At 40.5% G+C, this 18,660-nt stretch overlaps 1 protein-coding gene across 3 annotated transcripts in view; it reads right to left on the bottom strand.

Annotated features, from left to right (window-relative positions):
- Positions 1-15,869, bottom strand: part of LOC140738078 (synaptopodin-2-like) — a 143,240-nt gene extending 127,371 nt beyond the window's left edge. The window contains exon 1 of one of the 3 annotated variants that reach the window (XM_073065169.1): positions 15,573-15,869. In XM_073065169.1, coding sequence (XP_072921270.1) covers positions 15,573-15,677 — 105 coding nt within the window. In that variant the 5' untranslated portion in view covers positions 15,678-15,869. The remainder of the gene's footprint in view (positions 1-15,572) is intronic. The other 2 variants (XM_073065168.1, XM_073065167.1) reach the window with 2 other exon arrangements.
- Between the last annotated feature and the right edge of the window lie 2,791 nt (positions 15,870-18,660).

Raw genomic sequence — 18,660 nt, 5'->3', positions numbered from 1 at the left:
AAGTGTCAACACAAGAGTATAGGGTGGTAAGGAAGGCCTTCCCAAGTTGAGGCATTGAGTATAAATGTTGGTAAGCACAAAATAACTTTCACTGATGTCACATCTTTTAGGTATCTTAAAACATTTCCTATCTAATGAATTGTTAAGGTCTTCAACAAATGTCCAAATTCTACGTAATTTGCATGACTATGTAGGATGGTTTAATTCCACAATCCAGTTTGGAATCACTTAAGTAAGGAGTTCTGCCACTACACTTAAAAAGGGATAATTGCACTGGCTTGCTTAACTTTAAATGTTTCTACCAAGTACAAGCTTGCCTGTACCTTCAGCATGTGAGCAAAGATGACTGTTCTTTCTACCAATCACATTAGGTTCTGAAGTTATTCCAAAGAGCTGGAGCTAGCGATGTGTTCACACAATTCTAGAAAATGTTACCAGATTGACTTGAAGGCACCCATCACAAAATATGTCTCTTCATCTGTGAGGTAGTTTTCATTATTGTTGCCCTTCCTAGCACCTCTCTAAGGTGCAGTAACAGTGCAAATAGTAAAATTAATTTGTAGAGAGTTTCTTGCCCATTGATCTGAAAATAATGTATTTTTATTTATGTATAAAGCAATCAGGTTTCACAGACCCAGTTTCCCTTGAAATAATGCTATTTAAGTATTTCCAAAAAGCATCTGTTGCCTTTCCTTCAACAGCTCAATTGCAACTTTGCATGTGAGCAACTGATAGAGGTCTGGATTCTGGTCACTCTCAGCCTCCTTTTCTCAGTCATTTAAAAGTGCCACAAGTGTTGATTTTTGACACCTCTCACAAGTTCCCACTTAGTGTACTGTTGGGAGGTTACTCAAATTCTACAGTCAAGGAGAAAAGAACATTACTTTTCCTTCAGCTTACTGGAGGCATTTTCAACAATTACAGTCTTATTCAAGTGCAGATATTAATTTATTAGAATCATAGTAAGAGTTCATATAGAGACATCCTCTGGCAACTTTCTGCCAGGAGTGCCTGACCGCAATCCAAGAAGGTCGCTTGCAGCAAGAATATGTTTTCTGTTCTTTATTTATGATCCCTTGGACGCACCATCCCACCCCCTTGTCATCATTGTGAAATCAATTCATTCACTCTCCTGTTACTGGAAGAATTTTCTTGCATTGTTCAATGTCCCTCTAAAGGCTGATCACAGAGATCACTCCAGCTGGTGAATTGCTAACAGCTGTAACAACTTGCAGATATCAATTGGAACATTGTCAGTTTCAGCAAGACATTACACAGGAAAACTAGACAACTCTGTGTTATGAACTTGCAATTGTCTTTACTGCCCTTTCACTCTGTGTTAGGGTGACACACAATACTATGTTAACATCAGAAATGAACTGCCATGGAGCAATTTTAGGCCTAACGCAATCAAGGACTTGACTTATATTGGATTTGTAGCCATCAACTATCCCACTCGACGGAGCTATCTGTTTTACTACTCTGCTCTGAACTTAACTATGTTCTAATTCTGTATTCTCCAAGATATTTATCTGCAGAATATGGAAATATAAGGATCTCACTGAACGGGAAAAGCCTTTACAAGATGTTTTACTTTATTTAGACATCAATATCCCCGTGAGCATTTGCTGCCTTTGTTAATCTATTTTTTCCAAGCATGCTGGATTAAGGTACTGTATTTCTTTCCCACACTCATACAGTAATGTTCTGTTCCCTTCTGGCACTCATTATTTTCCACCTAATATCTGTTACTGCTTATATATGCTCCCATGATAAAATGAAACTGCCATCCTGCTGTAGGAGGATGATATAAGTGAGGGAAAAAGTGACTTGCTGTTAGAATTTTGAAAGTCGATAAAGTTGTGCAGAAAACATATGCAATGCTAGCCTTCATTAATGGGGGGGCAAGAACATAAGAGCAAGGTGCTTTGAAAAAACACAAGTTAGACCAATGCAGGAGTTGTGTGTGTAGATCTGGACACAGACTCTAGGAAGGTCACTAGGATGAAGCAGTTCATCTATTAAAAAGAGACTCATAAGGTTCAATGTGTTTTCTTTGTAATGATTGGTGTGTACAGAGTTATGAAGAGCACTGACAGGATTAATAAAAGGAAACTGTTTCCCATTCTTGGTTGTCAAACACCAGAGGACATAGGATTCAAAGATTCAAAGTACATTTATTATCAATATATGTATGCAGTATACAACCCTGAGATTTGTCTTCCCACAGACAGCCATGAAACAAGGAAAAACCATGGAATCTGTTAAAAGAAAAACATCAAACCCCCCAACGCGTATAAAAAGAATAACTCGTGCAAATGGCAAAAAGTGAGCGGAAAACACAGGATAGAAAGTGAGGTAGATACTTTATTGATCCCAAAGGAAATTACACTGTCATAGTAGCATTACAAGTGTACAGATATATAGGATAGAAAGTGAGATAGATACTTTATTGATCCCAAAGGAAATTACACTGTCATAGTAGCATTACAAGTGTACAGATATACAGATGTTAGAAGAGAAGTAAGAAAGAATAAAAAATAATTTACCTCAAACAGTCTACCAGGAGGGGTCATCACTTCCCTGGCTACAGGCTGACTCATAGAGCCTAATGGCCAAGGGTAAGAATGACCTCATATGGCGCTCTTTGGAGTAGTACAGTTGTCTTAGTCTATTACTAAAAGTGCTCCTCTGTTCAGCTAAGGAGGCACGCAAAGGATGAGAAACATTGTCCAGAATTGCCGGGGTCCTTTGGGTCCTTTGTTCTACCACAGCCTCCAGTGTGTCCAGTTTGACTCCTAAAACAGAGACAGCCTTTCTAATCAGTTTATTGTTCCTTTGGCATCACCCGTGTTGATCCCATTGCCCCAGCACACCATCGCATACAAGATTGTACTGGTGACAACAGAGTGGTGGAACATGTGAAGGAGAGGGCTGCATACTCCAAAGGACCCCAGTCTCCTCAGGAAGTAGAGGAAACTCTGGCCCTTCTTGTACACAGCCTCTGTGTTAGTGCTCCACTCAAGTCTGTCATACAGGTGCACCACCAGGTTATTGTAGGTCCTCACCGCATCCACATCCTCACCATCAATAGTAACAGGGAGCAGTTCAGGCTTAGTCTTCCATCACCATCTCCTTTGTCTTTCTGATGATGAACTGCAGATGATTCAGCTTGCATCATTTGACAAAGTGCTCCACCAGGACCCTGTATTCATCCTCCCATCCTCCCTTTATACACCCAACTATTGCTGAGTCATCAGAGAATTTCTGCAGATGACATAATTCAATGATATATCTGAAGTCCAAGGTATACAGGGTAACACTGGAATAAGTTAAAATAATTTGTTTATGCCTATACAGCTTGTGAAAACTTAGGCACTGAAATGAAATGCTACAATACTTCAAAACAGGGAAATTAGTAAAAATGCAATGCAAATTATCCCAGCCTATGAGGGTGAAATGGATCTCCACCTGAACAAAACCAGCTTTTTGGCAAATACAAACTCCTGAAATCCTACAGCTAATTTTCCTTTCCACTAAAGCTGATGAACAAAAATTAGGCAGAGTGTAAAGTGGGTTACTGTTGGTGATTTGTTACTGGCAAAATCAGTTTAACCCCCTTTTTGTTAGTCTGATATGTTTCAGGATATTTGGATGAAAATGCTAGCTCTGTCAATTGGAAGACCTTCAAAAGTGATATTGTACATTGACAGTGTACATTGCAGTTCAAAAAGAGTTCAAATATCTTGGCAAAGATGGATCATGAATTATATCAACTTATCTCTTTTCTGTTTCTGTCCTTACCCCGTGAGCAGGATTAAATTGAGAGTTTAATGGAATTTAAGCTTTATAAAATTAAATATTAACGTCACAACACTCATTAATTTCTCCACAGATCTGATTTAATGGCTTTGTGAGAGATCTTTGTGTCAGTGACACCATTGTCAAACTAAATATATCAATAATACCTCCCGTCACACTGTACAAACAAAACAGCTGGGACTCACAACCGCTCATCACTGAAATCACCAGTGAACACTAAGGTGCTGAAGGAAGGGTTCAGATACATTCTGCATCCTCCCCCAAGCTCTCCCCTTTTATGAAGCAACAGCATCCTCGATTGTTTATTTATTTATTCATTCATTGAGATACATTGCGGAATAGGCCCTTCTGGCACTCTGAGCCACACCGCCCAGCAACCTCTGATTTAATCCATGCCTAGTCATGGGAAACTTTACAATGACCAATTAACCTACCAACCAGTATGTCTTTGGACTGTGGGAGGAAACCAGAGCACCCAGAGGAAACTCACACATTCCACAGGGAGGACCTATAAACTCCTTACAGGCAGCGGTAGGTAAAAGGGGTTGCCAACACAATAGAAAAGTAAAGTAGAGACTCAGTTCACAGTTATGATAGTAAATTACCATTCAGCTGATATAATCCATATCAACTAGAAGGAAGAGGAATTCAGCTACTGTCATTCCCCTATCCATTCCCTATAGCCTTACAAACTCCTACCACTCATTTACTTAACTTCTTCCCTTTGGATATTGCAACGGAATCTACCTCTATTACTACTCTTGCCATTACATTCCAGACATCAACTACCTAAAATGATTCCCCTTGTCATTTATACTTCTGCTAATCGCTTTCATTCTGTGCCCCCTATTTCCTGAACCCATTGGCTGTGGGAAGGATTTCCGAAGGAAACGGTGATGAGAAGACTGATGGGACTGAAGGCTGACAAATCCTCAGGTCCAGATGGTCTGCATCCTAGGGTACTAAAGGAGGTGGCCCTGGAAATTGCGGATGCATTGGTAATCATTTTCCAATGTTCCTTAGATTCAGGATCAGTTCCTGAGGATTGGAGAATGGCTAATGTTATCCCACTTTTTAAGAAAGGAGGGAGGGAGAAAACAGAGAACTATCGACCTGTCAGCCTGACATCGGTGGTGGGGAAGATGCTAGAGTCCATTATTAAGGATGAAATAGTGGCATATCTAGATAGCAGTGATAGGATTGGGCCAAGCCAGCATGGATTTACCAAGGGTAAATCATGCTTGACTAATCTGTTGGAGTTTTTTGAGGATGTAACCAGGAAGTTAGACGGGGGAGATCCAGTGGATGTAGTGTACCTCGATTTTCAAAAGGAATTTGATAAGATCCCACATAGAAGATTGGTGGGCAAAATCAAAGCTCAGGGCATCGGGGGGAAGGCATTGACATGGATAGAAAACTGGTTGGCAGATAGAAAGCAAAGGGTAGCGGTGAATGGGTGTTTCTTGGAATGGCAGGTGGTGACTAGTGGGGTGCCACAGGGCTTGGTATTGGGACCACAGCTGTTTACCATTTACGTTAACGATTTGGATGAAAGCATAGAAAATAACATCAGCAAATTTGCTGATGATACTAAGCTGGGTGGCAGTGTGACATGTGATGAGGATGTTAGGAGAATTCAGGGTGACTTGGATAGGCTGAGTGAGTGGGCAGATACTTGGCAGATGGCGTTTAATGTGAATAAGTGTGAGGTTATCCACTTTGGGAGTAAGAACAGGAAGGCAGATTATTATCTGAACGGTGTAGAGTTGGGTAAGGGAGAAATACAAAGAGACCTCGGAGTCCTTGTTCATCAGTCACTGAAGGTGAATGAGCAAGTGCAGCAGGCAGTGAAGAAGGCTAATGGAATGTTGGCCTTTATTACAAAGGGAATTGAGTACAAGAGCAAGGAAATCCTCTTGCATTTGTACAGAGCCCTGGTGAGACCACACCTGGAGTATTGTGTACAGTTTTGGTCTTCAGGGTTAAGGAAGGACATCCTGGCTGTAGAGGAAGTGCAGCGTAGATTCACGAGGTTAATTCCTGGGATGTCTGGACTGTCTTATGCAGAGAGGTTAGAGAGACTGGGCTTGTACACGCTGGAATTAAGGAGACTGAGAGGGGATCTGATTGAAACATATAAGATTATTAAGGGATTGGACAAGATAGAGGCAGGAAATATGTTCCAGATGCTGGGAGAGTCCAGTACCAGAGGGCATGGTTTGAGAATAAGGGGTAGGTCATTTAGGACAGAGTTAAGGAAAAACTTCTTCTCCCAGAGAGTTGTGGGGGTCTGGAATGCACTGCCTCGGAAGGTAGTGGAGGCCAATTCTCTGGATGCTTTCAAGAAGGAGCTAGATAGGTATCTTATGGATAGGGGAATCAAGGGATATGGGGACAAGGCAGGAACCGGGTATTGATAGTAATTGATCAGCCATGATCTCAAAATGGCGGTGCAGGCTCTAAGGGCCGAATAGTCTATTTCTGCACCTATTGTCTATTGTCTATTGTCTATCTCTGTCCACTGCCTTTCTGTTTTAGAATATCTCTGTTGGATTTCTTTACAACCTCCTATGTCCAAGGAGAACAACCTCAGATTCTCTAGCTTATCCACATGAATAAATTATTCAACTCCAGAGTTATTTTAATGGTTCGTTTGCAACCTCTCCAAAGCCTTAGCATCTTTTCTAAAATGTGGACCTCGGAACTGGACTATTTGTGGCATAACTATACTTTAGAAAAGTTTATTATTGGACTATATATAACTTTAGATCTAAAACCCAGGATCCATGTGTTTTTAAAACCACTTGTTCCTACTCTGCCATGCTCAAAGTTCGACACACCCTGCTCTCTGTGCATTTGTACCCCTTGAAGAATTGTTCCCTCTAATCTCGATTGGCTTTTCTCATTTTATCTAGCACAATGTAACATTTCACATTTCTCTGCATTGATTCTCATCAGCTACCTATTAAAAATTCTGTCTATGTCCCCTTGGTGAGAGACAAGTTAGACATTAAGTTAGACACAATTTTCCTTTAACAAATTAATACTGGCTTTTTTGTCAGTCCACAGCTGTCCATGTGATTGCTAATTCTGTGCCAGATTATTCTTTCTGGAAAAAGAAAGTTTGTAACATAATATTGTTAATGACGGCTATTGATATTTGGAAGACTATAACTTGAGCCTCAAGAATTCCCTCTCCTCTCCCACAACATAGGATGTATTAGATCGACACCAAATGATTTATCCATTTTAAGTACGGAGAGTTTTTCCAGTAATTCCTCTTTATCAGCTGCTAGCCAAACCAGTATGTCAAATACATTTTCCTTTCCTGGTTCCAGCAGCATCTTCCTCCTCATTCGGTACCTACTATCTCCACAGATAAACTTATATTGGTCTCCAGTCTTACTTCTAGCCCTTCAATATTTTGCCTGTTTACATAGTCAAGGAATATTTTTGAATTCCCTTTATTATTTGCCAACAGCCTTTTCTAATCTCTCTCCTCCACCACCAGCCCCAACCCCCACTTGCCCCTCCCCTCCTTTGGCCTCTAAATTTTTCTTCATCTCTATATTTCCTGTACTTTGCAGGGTTCTCATTTATTAACCTGACATCCATCACTTCTTCCTCTGTCTAATCGATTTGATTCCGCTCTATTTTACTTAATTTATTTTACTTTATTTGGACGTTTTTTATTATTCACGATTTTACTGTGTGAGCATACGTATTTTTGTTTTGTTGTTATTTCAGGTCATTGTAGGAGCAGGGCATCAGAATAACAATCCTGAGGCCTCCTCACTAGCTGGACCTCACTCTGCCCTGCTAGGTGCCTGTTGAATGTTGGGGTCAGCTCTTTATTTCAGTAAAGAGTGTAGATTTGAACCAAGAGTGGCAGGTCTGATAAGCAGGATATTCCACAGCCTACTCCAATAAATTGTTGCATCCATCAGGGAACTGGTTGAACTACATGTTTTCTAAACAAAATCACTAAGAAAAGAGAAAAAAATGCATTTATGTGCCTCTGAATAAGCCAATACAACTGCAGTGCTTCCTGTTACATGATGAGGCTATCACAGCAACAGAGCAACAAGCTTGCTTACAGAAGCAGAGAACTAAAAGCATTTTAAATCAAATTAGCACATATGCCTCATACATATAAACTAAAACATATATTTTATCTATCACAATAAGGACTAATGCTTTATAGTTACACAGAACACAGACATTAAGTGTCAGACTAAGTGAAGAGCCAGGCAAGAGCCTTTGTTTTTTTTTGTAGAAGACTACTGAAGTTTTAGCACTGCAGAGATTAAGCTGAAGAAATTACTTCACCATTTTGTCAAATTAAGCAATGGTTATTCTGTCTCGGAATACACTTTCTCCTAGCTCCTTCTCTCTCAACTCACTCATTTAATGGCTCTTGAAATTCTGCTGAGATTATAGTGTCTACATTTACAGAGTTGCTTTCTTTTAGTGCTGATTCCTCTTAGGCCTTTGTCACTGCCTTTTTTTTAGTCTATTGGATTAGCGCTTAATGCACACCATGCATCTCTCTACAAGCAGTACATGCCCTGATAATCAGGCTTGATTAAAAACTGGCTAAAAGTTTTACCCTGATAAAATGCAGTTTTGAGGTTCATCTTCCTGTTCACTCTGCCTAGGAAGTTTATCAAAAAGGAGGAGGAAGAGGGCATCAGATATTTCTTTCCTTGGTGTGCTTCTGAAATTCTCTAGTGATTTCTCAATGGTCTCTTTGACCTATAGTTGTAATAAATTTCAGCTTATTAACCTCACAAAATGGTGTGCAGAAATATTCTAAAATATGATGGCAGAATATAGAATTAGTGGTAAGACTCCTGGCAGTGTGGAGGATCAGAGGGGTCTTGGAGTCCGAGTCCATAAGACGCTCAAAGCTGCTGCGCGGGTTGACTCTGTGGTTAAGAAAGCGTATGGTGTATTGGCCTTCATTAATCGTGGAATTGAATTTAGGAGCCGAGAGGTAATGTTGCAGCTATATAGGACCCTGGTCAGACCCCACTTGGAGTATTGTGCTCAATTCTGGTTGCCTCGCTACAGGAAGGATGTGGAAACCATAGAAGATTCAAGATTCAAGATTCAAAAACTTTATTGTCATTCTAACCGTACATCAGCTCTGCAGGGCAGAATGAGACAGCGTTTCCCAGGAGTAGTGCAATCAGAACATGACAAACGCAACACTAAATAATAAACATAACAATAAATAGTAAAACACAACAGCCACATGTCAGTTAAAAACAAGTTATAAGTGTCCAGTGCAAGTTAAAAGTGTCCAAAGCAGAGTCAGGTAGAGCAGCTATTTAGCAGTCTGACTGCCTGTGGGAGGAAGCTGTTTAGTAGCCTTGTGGTTTTAGTTTTGATGCTCCTGTAACGTTTACTTGATGGCAGAAGAACAAACAGTTCATGGAGAGGGTGTGAGGGGTCTTTAATGATGTACCGTGTCTTCTGGAGGCATCGACTCTGAAAGAGGTCTTGGACAGAAGGTAGGGAGACCCCAATAACCTTCTCTGCTCCCCTAACCACCCTCTGCAAGGCTTTTTTGTCGGCAGCACTGCATCTGGAGTACCAGGTTGTGATGCAAAAGGCCAGCACGCTCTCAACCACGCCTCTGTAGAATGTAGTTAAGATGTTAGTGGGGAGTGATGCTTGTTTAAGCTTCCTCAGAAAGTGCAATCTCTGCTGGGGCCCGTTTCACAATCCCAGTGGTGTTCCTGGACCAGGTGAGATTGTCCGAGATCTGCACCCCAAGGAACTTGACGTTTTCCACTCTCTCCACTGTGGAGTCACTGATGCTGAGGGGTGTGTGCTCAGGCTGAGACCGTCTGAAATCGATGATCATCTCCTTGGTTTTGGTCACATTAAGCATCAAGTTGTTGTCACTGCAACAGCTCTCTAGGTGTTTGACCTCCTCCCTGTACATTGTTTCATCATTTTTGCTGATGAGCCCCACCACTGTGGTATCATCAGCAAATTTAATGATCGGGTTCTCCTTGAATCTGGCTGCACAGTCATGTGTTAGCAGTGTAAACAGCAATGGGCTAAGCACACAGCCTTGTGGGGATCCAGTGCTCAGTGTGATGGAGTCAGAGATGTTCCTGCCAACACAGACTGACTGTGGTCTCTCTGTCAAGAAATCCAGAATCCAGTGACACATGGCAGTGTTAAGGCCAAGCAGCGACAGTTTCTCCACTAGTCTCTGCAGGATGATGGTATTGAACACTGAACTGAAATCAATGTACAGGATTCTGACATAAGTGTCTTTGTTGTCCAAGTGAGAGAGAACTGTGTGCAGTGTGGTGGATATTGCATCCTCCGTAGAGCGATTTGGATGATGGGCAAACGAGAGGATCCAGCGAAGAGGGGAGGCTGGCTGTGATATGAGGCTTGACAAGCCGTTTAAAACATTTCATCACTATGGGGGTCAGGGCAACGGGACGGTAATCATTCAGACAGGCTACAACTGATTTCTTTGCTACAGGGATGATTGTAGAGGTTTTGAAACATCTGGGGACAATGGCTTGACTAAGGGAGATGTTGAAAATGTCTGTCAGAACATCTGCTAATACATCAGCACATTCCTCGAGCACACATCCAGGGATGTTGTAGGGCCCTCCCGCTTTTCCTGGGTTAACCCTGGCAAGGGTCCTCCATGTGTGCTCTGAATCAATGATTGGAGCCGGCTGGTCAGATGGTAAGAAGGGACTGGCTCTCCCCCTTGCTGTAGTGTTTGATGCTTCGAAGTGTGCAAAGAATTTGTTAAGCCTGTTAGGAAGAGAGGCGTCGCTGTCATCAGTTTTCTGCCTGATCTTGTAGTCTGTCAGAGCTTTAATTCTCTGCCACATCCGTCTGGTGTCACCTGTGTCACAGAAGTGTCCATGTATTTTGCCCGCGTAGGCTCTTTTCGCTTTCTTGATCCCTAGTGAAAGCGCAGTCCTGGCTGAGCGAAGCACACTCCTGTCCCCCGATCTGTAGGCTGTGTCACGGGCCTTCAGTAGTGAACGCACCTCTGTTGTCACCCATGGCTTTTTATAACCACGTGCGGTGAAGGTTTTCATCACAGTGACATCCTCCGTGCATTTGGCTATGTAGCTGATTACTGCCTCCGCATACTCCTCTATGTCTATATGGTCATCATAGGAGGCTGCTGTTTTGAATATGTCCCAGTCTGTGTGCAAAAAACAGTCTTGTAGTGCTGAGGCTGCTCCTTTTGGCCAGAGCCTTATCTGCCTTTTCTCTGCTCTCACACATTTAAGCAGTGGTTTATATGCTGGTGTTAACATGACAGATATGTAGTTAGAAAGGGTGCAGAGGAGATTTACAAGGTTGTTGCCTGGATTGGGGAGCATGCCTTACGAGAATAGGTAGAGTGAACTCGGCCTTTTCTCCTCGGAGCGAAGGAAGATGGGAGATGATCTGATAGAGGTATATAAAATGATGAGAGGCATTGCTCATGTGGATAATCAGAGGCTTTTTCCCAGGGCTGAAGTGGTTGCCACAAGAGGACACAGGTTTAAGGTGCTGGGGAGTAGATACAGAGGAGATGTCAAGGGTAAGTTTTTTACTCAGAGAGTGGTGAGTGCGTGGAATGGGCTGCCAGCAACAGTGGTGGAGGCGGATACGATAGGGTCTTTTAAGAGACTTTTGGATAGGGACATGGAGCTTAGTAAAATAGAGGGCAATGGGTAAGCCTAGTAATTTCTGAGGTAGGGACATGTTTGGCACAACTTTGTGGGCTGAAGGGCCTGTATTGTGCTGTAGGTTTTCTATGTTTTGCCTCCTTTCTTCTTTCTCCTATCACAACAGTTTCATTAGTGGACGTGTGCAATGGAGTTCCCCCAAGCTCTTGAAGCAAGTAAACGTTGTTTCCTATACTGACTTGCTGAGATTTTTCTATGGGGATAAGAGATCTTTTGCTTGTAGCTGGTGATAGTGGTTCAACTCGTGCTTTCTAGGGGGAGTGGTGAAAGCAGATATGATAATGATATTTAGGGGTTTTTTAGTTAAACATGAATAGGCAGGAAATGGGGGAATATACAGCATATCATGTACTGGCTGAAGGGATTTAATTTAATTTGACATTGTGTTCAATGCAGATATCATGGACCATGGGGCCTGTTCCTGTGCTCTACAGTTCTATGTTCTGAAAGTCAAGCCTGGATATATATTAAAAAATAAGGCAATCCAATAATCTGAAGACAGGACAAACAAAACATGCTTTATATAATAAACAGCTGTGCCAAGCTATTTGTGTCTGTTGTCTAAGTGAAGACTGTAGACATCCTCACAGGCCTGCAAATGGCACAAGAGGAGGTGGCCTTTCTTCTCGATTGCCATTCCTCTCTTTACTCCTTGATGATATATGTCACATTGAATTATACTTTCTTGCTTATTTCATAAATAGATAGATTTGCATTACTCTTTAATTTTCCTATGGTAGAATTTTCAGAGAGCTTTTTCAATCTTTTACGGTAGATGTTCAGGAAAATCAGCAGAAATCCTTCTATGGCTTGTCAAAATCACAACAGCAAGTTAGCAAACATGATCACAGAGTACTTTCATAGGCATGGAGAAGTAGTTTTAGTTCTTTATTCAGGTAATAATGATTCTCAAAAAGATGATTGTCTACTAAATTTCTAATTACATCAAGGCATACACTGATGATATTTTGGATTTATATTTATTCCTCGGCCATGAGAAAAAAGATAACATTGCTGAGGGTGAGATTATTGTTCAAAGGAAATCAGAAACATTTTTATACTGGCCTCAAAGGTATTTAGCATTCATTGACCTTCTCTTTAACTAGACAGGCTGGATATGCTAACGTGTGACATAGTGTGTATTTGTGGATCTTCCTTTGAACCCATCCAGAAGTAAGTAAAGGACACACCTGAGCAACAGCTCATAAAGGGATTGCTGGAGGCCACTGATGAAAAGAAGGATTTCAAGTCATGTCAAGTCGCTTTTTTATTGTCATTTCGACCATAAACTGCTGGTACAGTACACAGTAAAAATGAAACGACGTTCCTCCAGGACCCTGGTGCTACATGAAACAACACAAAACTGCACTAGACTATGTGAGACAGCACAAGGCTGCACTAGACTACGTAAAACAAAACAAAGACTACACTAGACTACAGACCTACACAGGACTACATAAAGTGCACAAAACAGTGCAGGGCAGTACAATAATTAATTAATTAATAATAAACAGGACAATAGGCACAGTAGAGGACAAATTACAATATAATAATAAATGATGTAGATGTCAGTCTAGACTCTGAGTATTGAGGAGTCTGATGGCTCGGGAGAAGAAACTGTTGCACAGTCTGGTCGTGAGAGCCCAAGTGCTTTGGTACCTTTTGCCAGATGGCAGGAGGGAGAAGAGTTTGTGTGAGGGGTGCGTGGGGTCTTCAGGTTTAACTTGCCGTACTGGAGCAGAGGGAGCAGTGCTTCTGCTCTTCTTGGTCTTCCATCAATATTCCAAACAACTTCCTGAACTCCTTTAATGAAGAAATGAAGCAAGCATCCAAACTGGGCTCAGCGTACAGGCTTTGCCTGTGGATAGGTGACTGGCATTTGAAACTCCTCAGAATTACGCAGGGGAGGCTCATTTTTGGACAAGGCTCACAGTTTTGATTACTGGCAACACCTTCCCTAAAACAAGCCAAAATAAATTTCTTCCCCCCCGCCCCCCCCCCCCCACCGAACACTGATTAGAAACTTCTCCTTAACAGAGGCAGGCAGATATTTTTAAATTAAATATCAAATTTTCTACACTATGTATGAAAATACATGCAGTAAGCTGTACTTTGCACAGCTCAATATTAATTAATTATTAGTTTTTAATCAATATGATGGAAGTTCTCTTTCTTTATGCATTAATTATCATGGGAGATATTTCTCAAAAACTGTCAACAAATTCTCGGAAATAATTTTAAGCTGCCAGCCTTGTATGGAATGGACAAATCCTTCATTCCTTATAAGGCCTACAAGAATTAGAGGCACTCTTAACAGATGCCTGCTTAACTGTTGAGAATTTTGAAATATTTCTTAGTGGATCTTGCATTCTACATTCTGATAACTGTATTTAAATGTGACCAAAAAGCATAATTTACATTGTGAACTGCACAATCTGTTAATCATTGCAACACACACATTTCCAGCATCTGCAGATTTTCTCGTTTGTTAATAACTGCAATAACTTTTCATGTGTTAACCCTTGCAACTGAATCATTTTTGGAATATGTTCAACATGATTGCAAAATTATGTTTTCATGAGAAAGTATTTGTCAAAACATTTGTTAGATTGGAGGATGCCGAGGTGTTAAGAGACACTTTCATCAAGGTAATGTGTGGCGGGTAATTTTTAATCTAAATATACCTCAGGGCTATGCTCTGACTATATTCTAATATTAAATTTGATATCTAATTTCTTTTTTTGCTTACCTGCTTTGCAGACTGATACAGCGAAGGCTTTCATGAATAGTCATATTTTTTGCTATGAAGTTATTAAACTGTTCTACTAAAAGTTCAGGCTTGTTGTTAGTTTATTGTTTGGGAATATTGATTCAAGCACTACAACTGCAGAACAGATCCACTAGGTGTCACCCTTCTAGAACTGTTATTTTCTCAGTCATACAGCTTTGTAACTGTCTTCAATGTCTTTTATTACTAATCAAACCAGGTCTCCTAGGAACAGTATTGATGACCTCTTCATCAACTTTATTGAATTCAAATGTCTTATCAAACAAGTGTTTGATAATTAATTTAATTCAAAACTGCAGAGTGAAACATGTAAAGCAGTGAAAATAATTGCCCTGGATTTAAATCAAGCAAAGTTCCATTTCAGTGATTGTATCTTTCAAATAATTGATTAGACATTTCAGTAACCCATACAATTTGCATTATTGAAATCATTACAAGCACAGCAAAGCCAACGCAGTTTGTAAAAATGTTAACTGTACAATACTATAAAATATGATTTATTAAGTAATATAGTAGAACTTGAGTCTGATCTGCAGGAAAAATATGCATTTTTTAATCAGCTAAGCATTGCATTTTAGGTTAAAATTAGTAATTCTGCTGTCACTTTGAACACAGACTTAGTTGTTAAACAAACGTTTAAGTATGGGCTGATAAACATACAGTAAATTCTACTTTGATCCGAAGAATGCTGGTACTTTCTACTAAAGCTGAACAATGTGCTGTTAATTAATGTTCAGTAATGCTTTTCATGCTACTTAACTGGTCAGATTTAATCAAAAGCAGATCCCTGAAGTTGTCCAGTGTAGGGTTCAATACTCATTCACCTACAGCAAAAAATAACAGCCACCCGGGTTTAAATCTCTTTTAAAATCAAAGCAATAGGAAACCTATTTTAAGATTGTAGCTGATAACATTATTTCCATCTTCATCTTTTGAAGTAACCTTCTTTGATTGTTACACAGAATTCTTCCTGGAGAAAAAACTGACTTTATCAGGGTTCAGCTTTAAAGTGCAATCAGTTGCTTTATCAGATGGATTTAGAAATTTATGCTTTATCCACTGTGGAGTTCAAAATCAGATCGTAACCAAGTGCAGAATTGTAGTTTGTGGCTACACTTGGATAAGCATTGTAAACAAATCCAAAAATTACTTCCACTAACTCGAGAATGTTACTCTGGAATAATTCTGCCTTTACTGAATATTGTACGTCTTGATTAAATGATTCTGCTTACCTTTGAAACCTGTAAAGGCTGTTTGTGTTCTTTGCCACCTTGCAGTCTGAATCCCCAGGGTGGGCCACCATCAACTGTGATGCATACATAATCCCCTACACCCATGGAGGTGAATTCTTGTAAAATTTCCTCTCAATAAGTTGTAAACTACTAAAATGGAGCGTTGTCCGACTGGAACTGCTTTCCAGGTTGGAGACACAGCTCAGTATGTCTGATGAGGGGCAGTCACTCAACACAGTCACCAACCAGTTACAGCTCCACAGTTCAACATACGTCAGAAGCTGCAGCTCAGCCCCATCCAAGGAAAGTTAGGCAGAAAGCTGTGCACATACTAGACAGCCTGGAGCAGCCAGTGACCGGCTCAAGATAAACAAGAGGAGGAAATGTAAGGGAAAAAGGGAGAGCAAGTTACTATTTTCAAACATAAGACAGTCCTACCCACATTATGAAAAATACACATAATGTAGTTCAATTGAAACCCTTTGGGAAAATATCCAGAAAGTAACATAATAAACAGAAAGTTGGGTAATTCGGAGGTTTAGCAGAGCAGCAGAGCAACCAAAAAATCCACATTGTGTATTCTTCTGCACTGCTATCAAAAATTTGGCAAATTGAAATCCATTAATAATATCCTGACTGAGTGAAAAAATGCATTAAATAAAATCTTATATGGACAACAGTAAGGTTTCATACTTTAGACATAAAGGGTAGGGCAGTGTTTCTCCAAATGCTAGATGCAGTGGCCCTGAAAGAGATTGGGGGGGGGGGGGGATTCCTGTACACAGATAAATTAAATATCATGGACAGTTACAGAAAATAATCAAAAAGCCTAATGGAATATTATCTTTCACACCCAGAGTACACTGTATATCCCATACAGTACAGGATATATATACAGCATCTTTTATAACCTATACTACAAATGTCATAAAGATACTGAATATCTGGAGGAACTTCCGGCAAGGTGAGATAGGTAGTAAGAGCTTGAGGTCTACATGTTCCTGTTAGGGCAAAGATGGTAGGATTAGGTAATCCTGGCTGAAAAGAGATATTAAGGCAGGGCCAAGTGGCATCTATCAGGTACACACAGCTGGGATACTTGAGTATAAGGAATGCAGAAGTGTACTCAAAAAGGAAATCATAAGGGCTAAAGGGGACATAGGACAGGGAAGATCAAGGAGAATTCAGATATGTTATAAATATATTAAGAGCAAAATAGTAACTAGAGAGAGAATAAGGTTCCTCGAAGACCAAAGAGGGCATCTATATTTGGAGCTGCAGAAGATGGTTGAAGTCCTTCATGAGTATTTCTCCTCTGTTTTTAACATAGATGAAGACTTGAAGGAAGAAGAATGCATGTGAAGTCTTAGGAATTTGGGAAAGTAAATGGGAAGGTCATGTGGATGGCCTGCACTACTGTAGAAAAGGTGAAAGATGTTTTAAAATGTATGAAGGTAGACAAATCTCTAGGGCCTGAACAGGTAGCTCTAATGGGAGGCAGGAGAAAAAATTGCAGGAGCCATGGCTTAGATATTTGCATAAGTGATTTGCCAGCATAAGATATTTGCCAGTAGACTGGTGGGTAGCAAATGCTGTTCCTTTATTTAATAAGGGCTGCTAAGAAAAGCATGAATTTAGAGCAGTAAGTTTAACATCTGTGGTAGGTAAATTACTGGAGAGGATTCTGAGGGAGAAGATATTGTAAAATGGAAGGTTAACTTAAGCACTGATTAAAAATTGTTCCAAAAGTTGCCTTTGCCATGCTGGTCAATGATGGCCTCCTTGAGGTACAGTATGTAGTCACCTTCCCAATGGTTAGCTCTTCTGCCCAGGCCATGTGCTGCGATGTCTGCAACTGTCTTCTGGTTCTATGGTGTACAAAGATGAAGGCACGTGTGCAAGTCTCTCTCTTTTTACACTGAGCTCACTCCAGGCTGAGAGCCGCAGGCCGTGGTGAAGAAACCATTTGGAAGATGTGTTACAGTTAATAGGCGAAGGGTCCCTCGTTTCGGGTGTCCACCTAGTTAAGTAGTTGTTTATTGCTTGTTTAATCTTGTTGTGCAACTTGGACAGATTTAACATGTGTACTGAATGTAGAGTGTTGTAGCTTCTATAGCTTGGGTTACTTGGATGAGTGCTTTTTTGACATAACATGCAAGTAAAGTGTTTCATTGCTTGCTTGTGAATAAATAGTTACTGTACCTGCAATCAGTGTCTGCTGTTTCACTTACCAAACCGGCAAATCTGCTTCCATGTGTACATCTAGAAAGACAGTATTTGATTAGGAGTAGTCAGTTCAGCTTTGTGTATGGGAGATCATGCCTCATGAATATGATTGAATTTTGATGTGACCAAGAAAGTCAATGAGGACAGGCATAGTTTTCTTGGAATTCAGTAAGATTTTTGATAGGGCTCCATGTAGTAGTCTACTCTGAAAGGCTGGATTACAGGGGAGCTAATTGGATACACTATTGGCTTGAAGGTAGGAGGCAGAAGATGATGGTGGAAGTTATTGAAAGCCCATGATGAATAGTGTGGCTCAAGTTTGGAATTTGGGTCCCTTGTTGTTCGCCAACTATATCAATGATCTGGATAAGAATATACTTACAAGCCATGGTTAGTAAGTTTGCAGATAACATTTCAATAGTTGGTATAGTGGACCGTGAACATTATATTAAACTACAGAGGATTATGAACCAAGCAAGTAGGCCAAGCAATGGCAAATGTATGTAATTTAATTCAGGTGAGTGCAAGGTGTTGCATTTTGGAAAGTCGAATCAAAGTTGGACTTTCAAAGTAGGGTCATGGGAAGTGTTGTAGAACAGAGGTGGCTTGAAGTTCAGGTATATGATTCCCAGTAAGTGGAGCCACAGATAGACAGGGCGTTGGAGAAGGCTTTTGGCTAGCTTACCTTATTCAAAGCATTGGGAATAAAAGTTGGGAGACCATGGTGCAATTGTACAGGATACTGGTGAGGATACACTTGGAATATTGTGTATGATTTTAATCTTCTTGCTATAAGAAAGTTGTTATTAAATTGGAAAGAGTGCAGAAACAAATTTATAAGGAAGTTGCCAGGACTTAAGTG

This window comes from Hemitrygon akajei, chromosome 13, assembly GCF_048418815.1.
Source record: "Hemitrygon akajei chromosome 13, sHemAka1.3, whole genome shotgun sequence".
Taxonomy (NCBI): Eukaryota; Metazoa; Chordata; class Chondrichthyes; order Myliobatiformes; family Dasyatidae; genus Hemitrygon; species Hemitrygon akajei.
The sequence above is the reverse complement of the archived record's forward strand: the minus strand, read 5'-3'. Positions and strand labels throughout refer to the sequence as shown.